This window comes from Vanessa cardui, chromosome 6 (genome assembly GCF_905220365.1).
Source record: "Vanessa cardui chromosome 6, ilVanCard2.1, whole genome shotgun sequence".
In the NCBI taxonomy this organism is placed as follows: domain Eukaryota; kingdom Metazoa; phylum Arthropoda; class Insecta; order Lepidoptera; family Nymphalidae; genus Vanessa; species Vanessa cardui.
In genome coordinates this window covers 7,522,703-7,536,284 of record NC_061128.1, presented here as the reverse complement: position 1 = coordinate 7,536,284, position 13,582 = coordinate 7,522,703, and the positions used below count along the sequence as shown (strand labels likewise).

General features: G+C 33.4%; 1 protein-coding gene across 1 annotated transcript; it reads right to left on the bottom strand.

Annotated features, from left to right (window-relative positions):
• Positions 1-6,568: 6,568 nt before the first annotated feature.
• Positions 6,569-12,630, bottom strand: LOC124530583 (T-related protein). Its single transcript, XM_047104811.1, has 7 exons — positions 12,470-12,630; positions 10,603-10,723; positions 10,209-10,352; positions 8,839-9,115; positions 8,607-8,723; positions 7,524-7,866; positions 6,569-6,914 (listed from the first exon to the last, which is right to left on the bottom strand). Exons 1-7 carry the CDS (start codon positions 12,628-12,630, stop codon positions 6,668-6,670), a joined length of 1,410 nt encoding a protein of 469 aa, XP_046960767.1. The 3' UTR covers positions 6,569-6,667.
• Positions 12,631-13,582: the final 952 nt, after the last annotated feature.

Sequence of the window (13,582 nt, the reverse complement as noted above, 5' to 3'; positions counted from 1 at the left end):
ATGGACCAATAGACACACACTATATATAATGCAAATTATATTAAATTATAAAAATAAGCTACATGTATAGCAATTAGGCCCTTTGAATGGTTTTTCACATAAGTTTCTGCATGTATATGAATCGAAAAATGGGTAGGTTATGGGTTGTTTTATGAGTGTTTTGACACTCCTGATTTGTACTAACATGATGTTTTATATGGCGTCGTCGTTTCATTTTCCATTTAATATTTCAAGCCATTGCTGGTCTAGCCGATTCGATTGTCTAGATTATCTAATTTATTAGATTTTGTTTTGCATAATTGACAATAATTAATTTTACTTTATTTAAAATTTTTAATAGAATAAATAATAATACTGTTTATAAACTTAAGAAAAGAATGTTTCAACTATAAGCCCCGAGCGCATCGCATGTGGCGCCGCCCTCGCGGATCAATCGGAAAGTTAGTAGATGCCCGTGTGGTCATCAGCCATGTGGTGACAACAGTCGTTCGGAGTGAACTCGTGTATAGGAATTGAACTTGTGAAAATACCTAAAAATATCGGAAAATAATATATACTATGAAACATTCAGTGTTCACTGGATACAAAAAAATATCGAATGGTTCATTAATTTACAGTTATGAACAAAACAACACAAAAATTATGTTTTTATCACACAAGGACCACAGCATCTGTGTCATACGTCATCCTTTGAGGAAAACGAAAGAGCAAAACGTTAATTTAATTAGTGCAAGTGAAATTGCTGTGAAACTAGAATCTACAATTGCTCTAAAATACTTATTTTGACATCCATTTTGAATGTACGATCCTGCATATTTGCTACAACGAGTTGTTATTCTCATACAAGTAATCTCATCAATCAATCTCATCCAAGTCATGTTGCAGTCTATGATCAGGCCCAAATTTTTTTGTAAAAATTAATGATTTCGTGTCGTTTGCATCAGATCTTAATAAAACAATTTACAATATATATATATTTTTATATATTATATTCTTTATTGCGCTAAAATATGTTACATTGATGGTACAGTAATATATATAGTAATATATAGACAGGCAAAGGTGGACTTATCTCTAAAAGAGATTTCTTCCAGTCAACCTATGGAGGTCAGTGACAGTGTGATGTAGCGGGCAAAATAGTGCAGACTGTAGTGTAGAAAATATAAATACAGTGTAAACTCTCTATAACGACACTGAAGGGACTGTGCATTTTATGGCGTTATAAAGAGTGGTCGTTAAATGAAGAGAAACGCTATTGCGTATACTCTGATATTTTTGTCTGACGCCTTTTGCTGCACGACCAATTTTGTTGTATATTTTTAATTTTTTTATTCATATCTTATATAAAGGAAGTAATTTAGCTGCTTTCAGAACTTCTTTAACGCTTGGCGGAGGCTCAAGCTCATCCGTCTCATCTTCTTCATCTCTTTATTCTTGAACCTCAGTTTTTTCTCACTGAATCCAAAATTTCTATGTCTGTGAGTGAAGCCGTTGTAAGCAGGCAGTTGTCTACTTCGATGTAGGTTTGAAAATTTACCGTATTTCCTGCCATGATGACCTGCTGAATCCACTCAGTTAATGGAAGGTCGTCGTCGCTATCAAACTCAAGTTCTGTTTCCACCTCATCAATCGTAGAATACATATGATAACGTTGTAATCCATGACTCATACTTATTAGGCATGGTCACAGTCTACACGTGCAAGCAATCCCAATTTGTAAACAAATTAACGAATTTCTTAAAAAGTTCCTAATGCGTGGTGCCGACAATCGAGTTTATTGAGGGCTAGAATAATAAAGCGACAAAAGAACGTACACAGATGCGCAGTTTTTTCTAATATAATATAATAAAAAAATAATTTTTATTTCTCAATTTTTGTCGTTATTGAGAGTGGGTGTGATGCTATGTAGAGTGTATCATTGTATGGAATACAAGCTAAACCAACTAAAACCAATTGATTTCGACGCTTTAGAGAGTTTGCCGTTAAATCGAGTGACGTTACATGGAGTTTACACTGTACTTACATAAATAAAAAATATAATACATAAACATACATAAAAATACAATACACAAAATACATATACTACGTATATTATTTATATATACTATATAGATACATATAGATACATATTTACAAATCAATGTTAATTTAGTATAAAAATAAAACAGAAAAGGCATGGAGAGAAGTAAGGTTAAGATGAAGGGTTAGCTTTTGAGAGAAAATAATGTTTCAAGAGGCTTTTAAATAATTCAATACTACCACTGTTTTGGATGGATTTCGGCAGGTTATTCCACAGTATCGAAGCTCGTACTGTAAATGATTGCAGTCCAAATTTTGTATTACTCCTAGGCACATCAAGCATCGAAGTGATGCAAGAGCGCCTGGAGCGTATGGGAGTGGGTAGAAGGTTGATCCGGGAGCTAATGTACGAAGGAGTATGCGGGTTATTGAGTATGTTGAAAAGGACTGAAAGGATGTGCATATCTCGGCGAAATCGGATAGGGAGCCATTTAAGTTGAGCGCGGAAATGAGAAACATGGTCATACTTACGTAGCCCGTAAATAAAACGAATAGCGAGGTTTTGTAGGCGCTCTAATTTATTAAGTTGCTCCTCCGTCACATCTAGAAAGCAGGCATCGGCGTAGTCAATAATTGGGAGAAGAAGAAGAATTTTGGTATTGAAAGGGAGAAAGTATTGGAGACGTTTGATAGAGTGAAAAGTGTAATGAAAACGCTTACTGATATCGTTGAGGTGAGCAGTCCAAGTCATGTTGCAGTCTATGATCAGGCCCAAATTTTTTACTTTGTCATGGTATGCTATTGGAACCCCAGCATACATGACACAGGGTACAGACGACCAGTCTATTTTACTTCTTAATCTACTGCTACCAACAATCATGGCCTGAGATTTGTCGGGGTTAACCAATAAACCAAACGATTTAGCCCAGGACTGAACAGCCGAAAGATCTTCATTAAGGAAATTAACAGTGTCAGACAGCTCACTCAACTCAAAATGACGATACGATTGTAAATCATCTGCATACAGATGAAAGGGAGAAGAAATAACACGCGATATATTATTAATGAAATAGAGAAGAGCAGAGGTGAGAGAACGCTACCTTGAGGAACACCGGCAGTAAGGTTTGTCCAATCAGAGGATGAATCCTTTGTTTTTACACATTGCCGGCGCCCGAAGAGATAGGAGTGGAACCAATCAATGGTAGTTGAAGAGATGTTAACTGCTCGGAGGGCACCGATAAGAATGTCAAAATCAACGGAGTTGAAGGCACTGCTGAAGTCCAACAAGGCAATAACAGTAAGCTTGGTATTATCCATAGCATATCGCATGTCCTCAGTTACATTCAGCAGCGCTCCAACAGTGCTGTGGGAAGGTCGGAAGCCGGATTGGTAAGGACATAAGAAGTTGTTGATGTTGAAATAGGAATAGAGTTGCTTGTGAACCACAGACTCTAGGACTTTAGAAAGGATATATAGTATACATAGTATAGATATGGGTCGGAATTGCGAAGGGGAGGAGGGATTGGAGGTTTTTAGTAAGGGAATGACATAGGCATTCTTCCACAGTGATGGAAAAACATTGCACGATAGTGAGAAATTAATAATGTGTGTGATCACAGGTGCAATATCCTCCAGCACAGGAAGAATCATGTCTAGGCTGAGATTGTCACTGCCGATGGCTTTCGTGGAAATAGACCTGACATTCCTCTTTACGGTATCCTCCGAAACTGGTTCAAAAGTGAAAGGGGGTAGGTCTGGTGGGACAAGACGCGACAAATAAGACAGGGTAGCTGTTTTAGTGTCATTATCTAGTGTTATAGGCGGAGTGGTAGAGTGATGATTTAAAGCATTGAGATCCACGACAGTTTGACAACTATCCGTGGTTTTGCCCACACCTAAAGACCGTAAGAATCCCCAAACTTGCGCTTGAGAAAGATTCTGAAGCGTTAAGTGAATATAGCGGCGTTTAGCATCCCTACACATTCTGTTGCAGATGTTACGAAGTTTTTATATACCTTCAATGTAAAATCGTACGAAGGGTTTGTTACCCTAGTTTGTGTTAAAACTTTTCCCTCTGTGATACGTTTACCATCTACATCGATAATTTCTTTCACGTTGGAGACATGCCTGCTTTCGAATAGTTTTTTTTACCTAAAATTCAATTCAATCATAACGGCAACACAACTCGGAAGGGTTGGATTTCTAATTTTTTTTGGTACATTACCTACCTTTTGATAACGATTTTGCAAGAAATAAATGTAAATAGATTGATTGAAAACCACATTGAATTATTGTCGAGGTCATAATATTAATTATTTTCGAATAATAATGACCTCGAAGTGCGTATGAATTGATAAAATGAACTTGGTAAGACGCCAGTCAGCTGGGCATCTACATATTGTCGCCACTGTTCCGCGAGATGGCGCAATAGTCGGCGCTTCGCGATACACACGGGGCCTATAGTCATATGTCAAGTATAGCTTGTTATAGCATAGCTTGAATAAATAATAAACATGCTTTAAATTCTTCAATGGAATCTTTTTTTTTAACACTTAAAAGCTGGTGCTTATTGATAAAGATAAAAAAATATATGACTTAAAAAAAATAGTTGCGAACGCTGCACATATTTTATTTTGACAAGTTGAGTTAGTTAATTTTTGGACTGGCGCGAAATCTTTTTTTATTTGTTGTATAATTATCTGAAATGTATTTGGCTCAATTTTCTTTTAAATTAAATAGATTATTAAATTCCTGCAGATAGGTAACATATTAGAAGTTAAGTGGTCGAGAATTTTTAAAACAGTAATCAGTCTATTTTATTCCAGCTGTGACGATTACATGGTAATCGTTATAATATCAAAGGTTTAAGACAAAACTGCATAATTTGCATTCACACTGCATAGCTAGGTTTATTCAATTTTCTTAGTCTACTATTCATTGACATAGATTTTAGGCATATCTATACAATATTGAATCTGAGGGTCACAAAATCATAGAATTTTTAGAGACTTTTAGGAAATTCCTTCATTATTCATTTAACTTATGTACGGCAGTAAACTATTTAATACAACAGAGACTAACTGTGCAAAGGATAAAACAGTCCGAAAATACATATGGTGTACCTACACAAGCGCAAGCTGTATTTCCATATTGATAGTCCGATGGGACGGTAATCTGTTGATAGGTTCGACCAGGGCTCTGAACCTTGAACCGCATAATCTAGCAACTAGATCAAATAGGCAGTATATTGTCTTTACTGTACTATTATCGTTTTTTTTAAGCCTAAATAGCAGTGTTAACAGAGTTCTACTATGTTAACCTTAGATAGGGGATTAAAATCCTTTACCTATTAATTTTTAGTTGATTTGGAAAACCATGAACGAAAAAATCGTACGGAAATCTACACGTATATACAATATATTATGTATACGCATATTTATGTATATTTATTAACCCGGAAACTAAACTAAAGCGGAATAACGAACAGGCAGATTATTCTTTTACTTGTGATGCAACAATGTCATGTTGACAATAATATAACCTACGGTCTTCATAAAAACAGAGACAAAGATTAAATAACAAAAACATCATTTTATTCTGTGTTGATAATATTAAAACACGAAATACAATATTTACGATATTTGTAAATAATTACAGCTAAATTCTTAGATTAATTAATAATTATTTATTTACAAGGAATAGTTTATTAATAATACCGAAATTAGCCTGCCAAAAAATGTTGCACAAAATTATGTATATAATAATACAATGTGAAAATTAAGTAACACTACAAAAAAGCAGAAAGCCATAGCGGAAAATTAAAAAATGGAATGATGAGAAACTTAGGGACCAAGATTACATGCTTGATATCATCATTTAGAATATGCCAAGATTACTACATTTGAAATGCATAAGGTAATATTTTCTCTCTTGTAATAATGCTGATCCTGTCAGAAACAAACTTATTATTATTCCATTAAACCTCTATACAATCATTTAACTTTGTTGTTTCCATACTTTCATATAAATATTAAAAATAATTATATTTTCTAAAAAAAATATCTCAGTGATAATTATATAGAACATTTCCTCATTGAAATTAAATTTAAATTCAAAAGGACATAAAACAATCGTTAATTTTGTTGTCATTTGTTTAAATTAAAACATTTTTATTTATTACCACTAGCACCAAAAGTGCGGGAATTTAATTTTAGATCAATCGTTTGAGTCTGGTTTAAAATTCAGTTGTAAAATTTATTCTAAGCCGACTAATAACTGAAGTTAAATAAAATGTTGCCATTCTATAAACCTAGCATATAAAAGTGCAAGCTTGCCACAATATCACATTTACTGTGCAAATGTTTTACACATGAAATGACGTGTTTGATCTTAGTTAAATGATGTTTCAATACTGATAATTATTTTTTTTAATATTACTAATATTCAACAAAGAAGTTGTTACAATACAAGCCAAATTAATTGTAAAGTCTACATATTTTTTACTATTTTATGTCATTAATAATACAGGTGTTTGACTATTACTTCCTTGTATTTATTTAGCGTCCATTTTTATATATAATTTATTTTAATATCTAAAAATTACTAATCAGGTGACGTTACAATAGAAATTAACTAATTTTTGAATCGGTCACTGCGGCGGAGAGCGTGGTGGATGGTTGGATTCTTCGCAGGGAGAGTGGCGTTCTTCTTCTGTATTGTACTTATATTCTCTTTCTCCCGTTTGATGTTCAGAACCAGAAGGCGTTGTTCGTCCATCTTGATTTGTAGTAGCTTCTAGGGGAGCACCGGTTGATCCGAATGGCATCCCCTCAGTACTATAAGCAACATCACCCGTTCCTACATATTCTGAAGGTTGATAGCCGTAACTGTTTAAGCTGAAAAATAAATTATGTTTTATACAAATGTTAACAAATTCTCAATAGATTATTTGATATTAATAGATTACGGTGTAAGGGTCACCTGTCATGGTGAACGTAGACCCAACTTGTTACCAAACTTTCAACTTAGACTACTATCGTATTCAGTCCAAACAAGCTTACAGTTATAAGGAGTGAAGAACAACAACTTTTGTTAAAAATAGAAATAAAAATTAACTTGGTATTATATAAATAGACTGACTATAATTTTGATGTATAATATATGGTCGAGCTGAGATGGCCCAGTGGTTGGAACGCGTGCATCTTAACCAATGATTGCGAGTTCAAACCCAAGCAAGCACCACTATATATACGTATATGTGCTTAATTTGTGTTTATAATTCATCTCGTGCTCAGCGGTGAAGGAAAACATCGTGAGGAAACCTGCATGTGTCTAATTTCATCGAAATTCTGCCACATGTGCATTCCACCAACCCGCATTGGAACAGCGTAGTGGAATATGTTCCAAACCCTCTCCTTAATGAAAGAGGAGGCCTTATCCCAGCAGTGGGAAATTTAAAGGCTTTTACTTTACTATATGGTCAAGAAGCAATGTGATTTAGTTACCTATTGGGCCAGTAAGAAATGTCTTCGATCGTATGATGAGCGTAAGGCGCATACGCATGCTGGTAGTACGGAGAATGATGCTGTGCTGGGGCTTCGTATTGCAGAGGATACAGCGGGGCAGGTGCTGTTGCGGGTGAAGTAGTATTGGTTGGAGGTGCCGGCGCGTACTCAATAGGAGCGGGGTAGGCATGTGGCGGAGTGCGATATGGCGCTGGTGACGCATTTGGTTGAGGGGAACTATTTCCTTGAGGTGAGCTCCAGTAGCTGCTGCTACTTGCCCAAGTGTAGCTTCCACCACCATTAGCTGCGGCTGCTGTAGTTCGGTCCGAATTGCTGTAAGTGGCTAGAATAATAATGTATATATAATTATTATAATGATTATACTCAATTTTTATTATTTTACTCAATAATATTTTATGAATGTGCGACAATATTCTTTACTTTTAACTATAATAAATTAACATTGAAGATTTGATTGAAGAATTTCAACAAAAATTTCAACAAATAGTTTACAAAAATGTCAATAATTAATTATAGAGGGTCGTCTGGACGAAGTAATTTTAAATTTAACTTTTATTCCCATTTCCTAATAATATTAATCATATCATTTATATATATGTGTACTATAAGGAATATGTTAAACCAGTATAAGTAGTAAATTGTCTATTTGACCTCGACGCTGTGAAAGTCTACAGACGTCATGCCGGCTAACATTATTTGCATTAGGAACGTTATTCCCAATACATAATTAGAATAAATAGCCTGAAAGGATAATATCCATGAAGTCATTGCTAATAAAATATTGACAACAATAATGACTCTTTAGTTGATTGCACATCTTGGGAATGAGATGATCGTCTACCGGCTGTTTCACATAACAAAAATCTGTTTATTATTATTGTACATGAAAATAAAATAAAAAATAAAAATATATCCCGCTGAGTGTCTTTCACCGGTTTTTCTCAGGTTCGATGTGTTATATTCCGAACCGTTGATAGATTTTTGAGTATCGATAAGCAAGTATAATCACTTCTATATTAAATAAAGATTTTTGACTTTGACTGAATGAAATGGGTTTCTTACATGGTGGCGATAAAGTCCGAGGTCGTGATGGAGGCCGAGGTGGGTAGGGCGCCGGTCTTCTTGATGATGAGTTGCTATTTCCATATAGCGACTGTGATGTAACAAACCATCCACCGACTAAAAACAAAATAATTGATTTGATTATACCTAAACTTATAATTTAATTTAAAAAAAATATTGTGTCTTATTTATTCACATTAACAAATCTTCTATTTAGTTTGTAAAAACTTACACTGTGGGTATTGATGTGGTGAAGAACTTTGTTGCGGATAATGAGTTCCAACGAAATCTCTTTGATAATAACCTTCCGGTCTCTCTTTAGCATCCAAAAAAGCCTTGGCGAAAGGGTTATACTTTATTTTCAAAGACGTCACCTCTTCGTTCTGATAGGCGGTTACAGCTATGAATTGTGTCTCCGGGAATGGATATGTCATGATACGACGAAGATCGGTACCAACTTTCACTAAATGTACACGTGGTTCGTATTTGTGTAGAGAATTCAGCATTATCTAGAAATAAGATATGAAGTTAAAATTCGAAATATTTTAATTTCGATACATAATTCCAACGAGCAGAATTCTTTCTGCAATGAAAAATTGATTGCGCGCGAGGAATATTAGTGACTACATGCGGCCAACAATTTGACCACGTTCTGTAAAATTATATGAGATTGAAATTAAAATTGTTTTCAATATGGAGTAAACAAATTTAAACGAAAATCTAATTATACTTAATAGCTTTAAAACGAGATAGTCAAAGATATCCCCAACTCTAAACAAAATTGCCCCAATCCCCAACTCTGAGCAAAACAATGGATTAATATATGTTTCATTATTTTTTTAATAATTACCTTGGTAGTTTAGTTATAAATGTATTTAATAAGAAAAAAAAAAGATTTTCTCTTTTTTTAACCCATTTTCTTGGATTGTAATAAGTTTTTAATATAATTTTAAAGTTCACTTGGAATCAACACAAGAATTGGCCCTAAAACGAATGACTACCTATACCTATATACAAAAATTTATGAAAGTCGCAAGATGATAAATAAGTAATTTAATGTTACTCCAGTTTGTATAAAATGTTATTATAATGAAAATGAAACATTAAGATCCGTAAACATTGCGACGAAACAATAATTATTACAAATGATTGTGCGTACGGGTACCCGCTAAATAGTTGGTAAAGCTACAGATTTCACACCGAGCCGTCAACATATGGATCTGGATGTATCAGATGTTTGCTTTCATAATCATTCGCACCACATATAAGCGTGAGAAATAGCTTCTATGAAGTAGCGGTAGCCAAGAAACTGTAGCATTGTAACACCTTTGTGTAACAGGCTTTCTATTATCAAAAATTAGTATTCTGTCAGTTCTTGGTACTGTTAATTATGCTCTGTTTTAACTGATGAGATGAACACAAAGAGAAAAGCTCATTTGTAAATAAAGAAGCAACGGTAAGCAAATAAACTAAAATGAATGCAGTATTGATTTGTACGTGTAAGTAAACATTGATGGACATGTACTAGTACAAAAAACATTATCTGAAAACAAGTAAGGAACATGATAGAGTTCAGTGGATTATAGTCTCATAGTATATTACCTGTCCATTTCCATTAGTCTTGTTCGTAAGTTTAACCTTTGCAAAGGATATAGGTTCTTTCATCCAATGAGCACCGAAGTTCGGACTTTCCGGGTGTATATAAATAGCGTTAGACGGTGGAACTTCAGCTTTGCCTCCTGGTACCTTTAAAATATAATGTATTACTGAATTAAGAGAAATGTCATAAAGTTCAATAATTTGTAACAAACCCTCGAACGTCAAATATTTAGAATACATTTTAATGTCGTCTTAAATGTGTTTCTATACTCAACTATGATACTCGGGTCAATTGTAAAACCTGATTGTAAAGTATGAAACAGTTAGTTTGTAAACAAAATAGGCAAAAGACAAGTCATAAAAACAGATTTGTAGTTGTAAAGTGATCTTTACTCACCCATTCGCCGTTAACGTATTTCCAACGGTGCGTGTCAACTTGAACAAATTCAAGGAGAACAGTGTACATGGCCGTTGGGTCCAGCCCACTGGCAGTAACTTTTACTACTGGGAACATACGTCTGAAACAAACACAGTTTTTTACTTTCGGGCAAAACATAAGATACATTTTATGACATTGTACCCTTCAACACATTTTAATACTCTTTTATTTCGGGCCATATTATAGTTTATATAAAGTTTACTTAATATTGAAGTATTTGGATAGAAAAGTCACGATTTTTTTCATTCTAATTTTATTTCTTTTAATTTTCAAAGTAAAGGCATGAAGGCAAAGCTGAAAACCGGTGCTGTTTTCAACTCTCCTGTTTAGCTAGCAGTTTCACCATACCCATATGGTTTATTAGCTCTTTCATCTATACAAATATGCGTGACATTTAGATTGAATATTTTGGCGTGTAACTGAAGTAATGAAAAGTTTCTTTAATTTATTTTTCTTACAAATAATATAATTTTGTAACAAATATCTCTTCTATTTTAATAAAACAATATATTTTCCGCACACATTTAATTGGAATATGGCATATTGTATTAATCAATTTAAAAAAAGTTTGCTTTATAAAATCATCATGATACTTTGTAGTCAATGCATCTATAAATATTTGTTTTATGTTTTTATGTTTAGTGCGTGATGAGCATCAACATTCGCGAGTGCTAACAGGGTGCTGAGGGGCGGCCAGTTTTCAACTATTAACACTGTAGGTCTTGCTCATTAACGTAGGGCGTCTAAACGATACCGCCCGCGCCATGCTCTACCCTTGACGCACTAACTGTCTTGTTTTAAATAACTATTCCAAGCCTTTGTTCAGTTTATTATGCTATACATATACATCACACCAATGTTATAAAAATGTTTACTATACAGTTAATTTCTAATAAGAAAATTAGTGTATTCACCTAACAACAAACGGTAAATATGGAATACAATTATTCAATATGGAGCTTATATATTTTTTATTAAATTTATTTATTAGGTATAAACAAAGTTGAATGTTTCAAAATCTCTGAAACCCCATAAAAAATATATAATACTTTGTAATACTAGACGAGCATTATTTTTATTAAAACGCGTATTTATTCAAAGACCTTTACCTTTAAATTGTCGTAAAAAGGAACATAATTAATCCCTACACATTCAAAACAACTTAATGCTTCATTTAAATATATAGTGATCATACCCAGGCTATAAACTGTATTGTGAGGCATATTGTTCATTTTTATTTCTTGCTCATTTGCTTCAATGTTGTTGCTCGTATTTAATTGTTGGTTGTTCTCGGAACAAAATAGTGAATGATTCATATTCCAGAAATTTATTAACCTTATCATTGATAATGTTAATAAAATCATTGTAACTTAATTAAACCATTATAAGTCGTATAAAAACGTTTATACCAGTAGATATTTATGTATATAATTAGTCGTATATATTGAGCACTGTTAAGCTTTCTTATAAAAACAAATGTGAATTACTTATATTAACATTTTTTTTATGTTGTAGGTTGGTGGACGAGCATATGGGCCACCTGATGGTAAGTGGTCACCGTCACCCATAGACAATGAAGCTGTTAGAAATATTAAGTATTCCTTACATCGTCAATGTGCCACCAACCTTGGAAACTAAGATGCTATGTCCCTTGTGCCTCTAGTTACACTGGCTCACTCACCCTTCAAACCAGAACACATCAATACTGAGTACTGTTATTTGGCGGTAAAATATGAGTGGGTGGTACCTACCCAGACGGGTGCACAAAGCCCTACCACCAAGTAACTTAACATTGTTTTGTATTTTTAGTTTAATTATTGCTCACCTTCCATTCTTAGTGACTATCATTTCATTGGTGAGTGTCTGAAAACGAACCCACAATTCCCGATCGTCAAGAGCAACATTTACTTCGCGCTCGCGACCTCCGCGCGAACTACCACCCCCGACAGTCGGCTCCACGGCACTCAGTATGTGTGACGCTGCCATATCCCAATCTGTAAAAGATATTTTAATAAATAAGGTTTGCTTTTATTACATTTACATTTTTAATATATCATATAAGTTTCTCAAGTATTTATTAATCAATTGCCAGTTCAATTAATTAATAAATACTTCAGTAATTTGGAGTTATTTTCTTTGGAGTGTATTAAAGAACTGTTATGGTTAAATGTATCAATTATTTTATAGTAATTACGACTGCATATAGATGGAAAGGTCATTTGAAGTACTAAATATATGTATAAAAATAGTATAATTAATTCGCTTTTAATATTTGTACATATAAAAATATTTATCGCTACATAAAAAGCTGTAAATTTGTACTTTTATTAATATTTTTAATTAATGGTTATGTAAGGAAATGTAGAGAACATATACACTGTTGTAGACGTAACTTTGAAAAATATATTTTAAATCGTAAAGTAAAATAATTATTTATCTAAACTAAATATCATATATATTTTAAATATGTAAATGAAGCATACAGTTGTAATAAAGTAGTTTTATTTATCCCAATATAGCGCATAATATGTTAGTCAACGGATTATGTAATAACGACGATATTTATAAGATTCAATGAAATTCTCGTTTAACATTTAATTTTCGTAATGTACCTACATTACGAAAATTTCAATAATATAGCTTAAATTACTGTATATTTCATTATTTCAAATATTGACTATTAATCTTAATGCACTTCTGCCTATGTTGTATTCACTGGCTTAATATATGTAGTGGATCTACTTGAGATATGGATCTATTACATATCCAAAAAAAAGTATATTTATTATTGGTCATTAAAAGCACCTTGTTGAAGTTCTTCTAATTTTTAAACGATCCGTAGTGCAGTATTCTTAGGAATTTCCTAGACTAGAGATTTTGTCGTGGAGAAGAATTAAAATTAAGAAATTGACAAGTCTAAGTTATGCGATAAGGATCT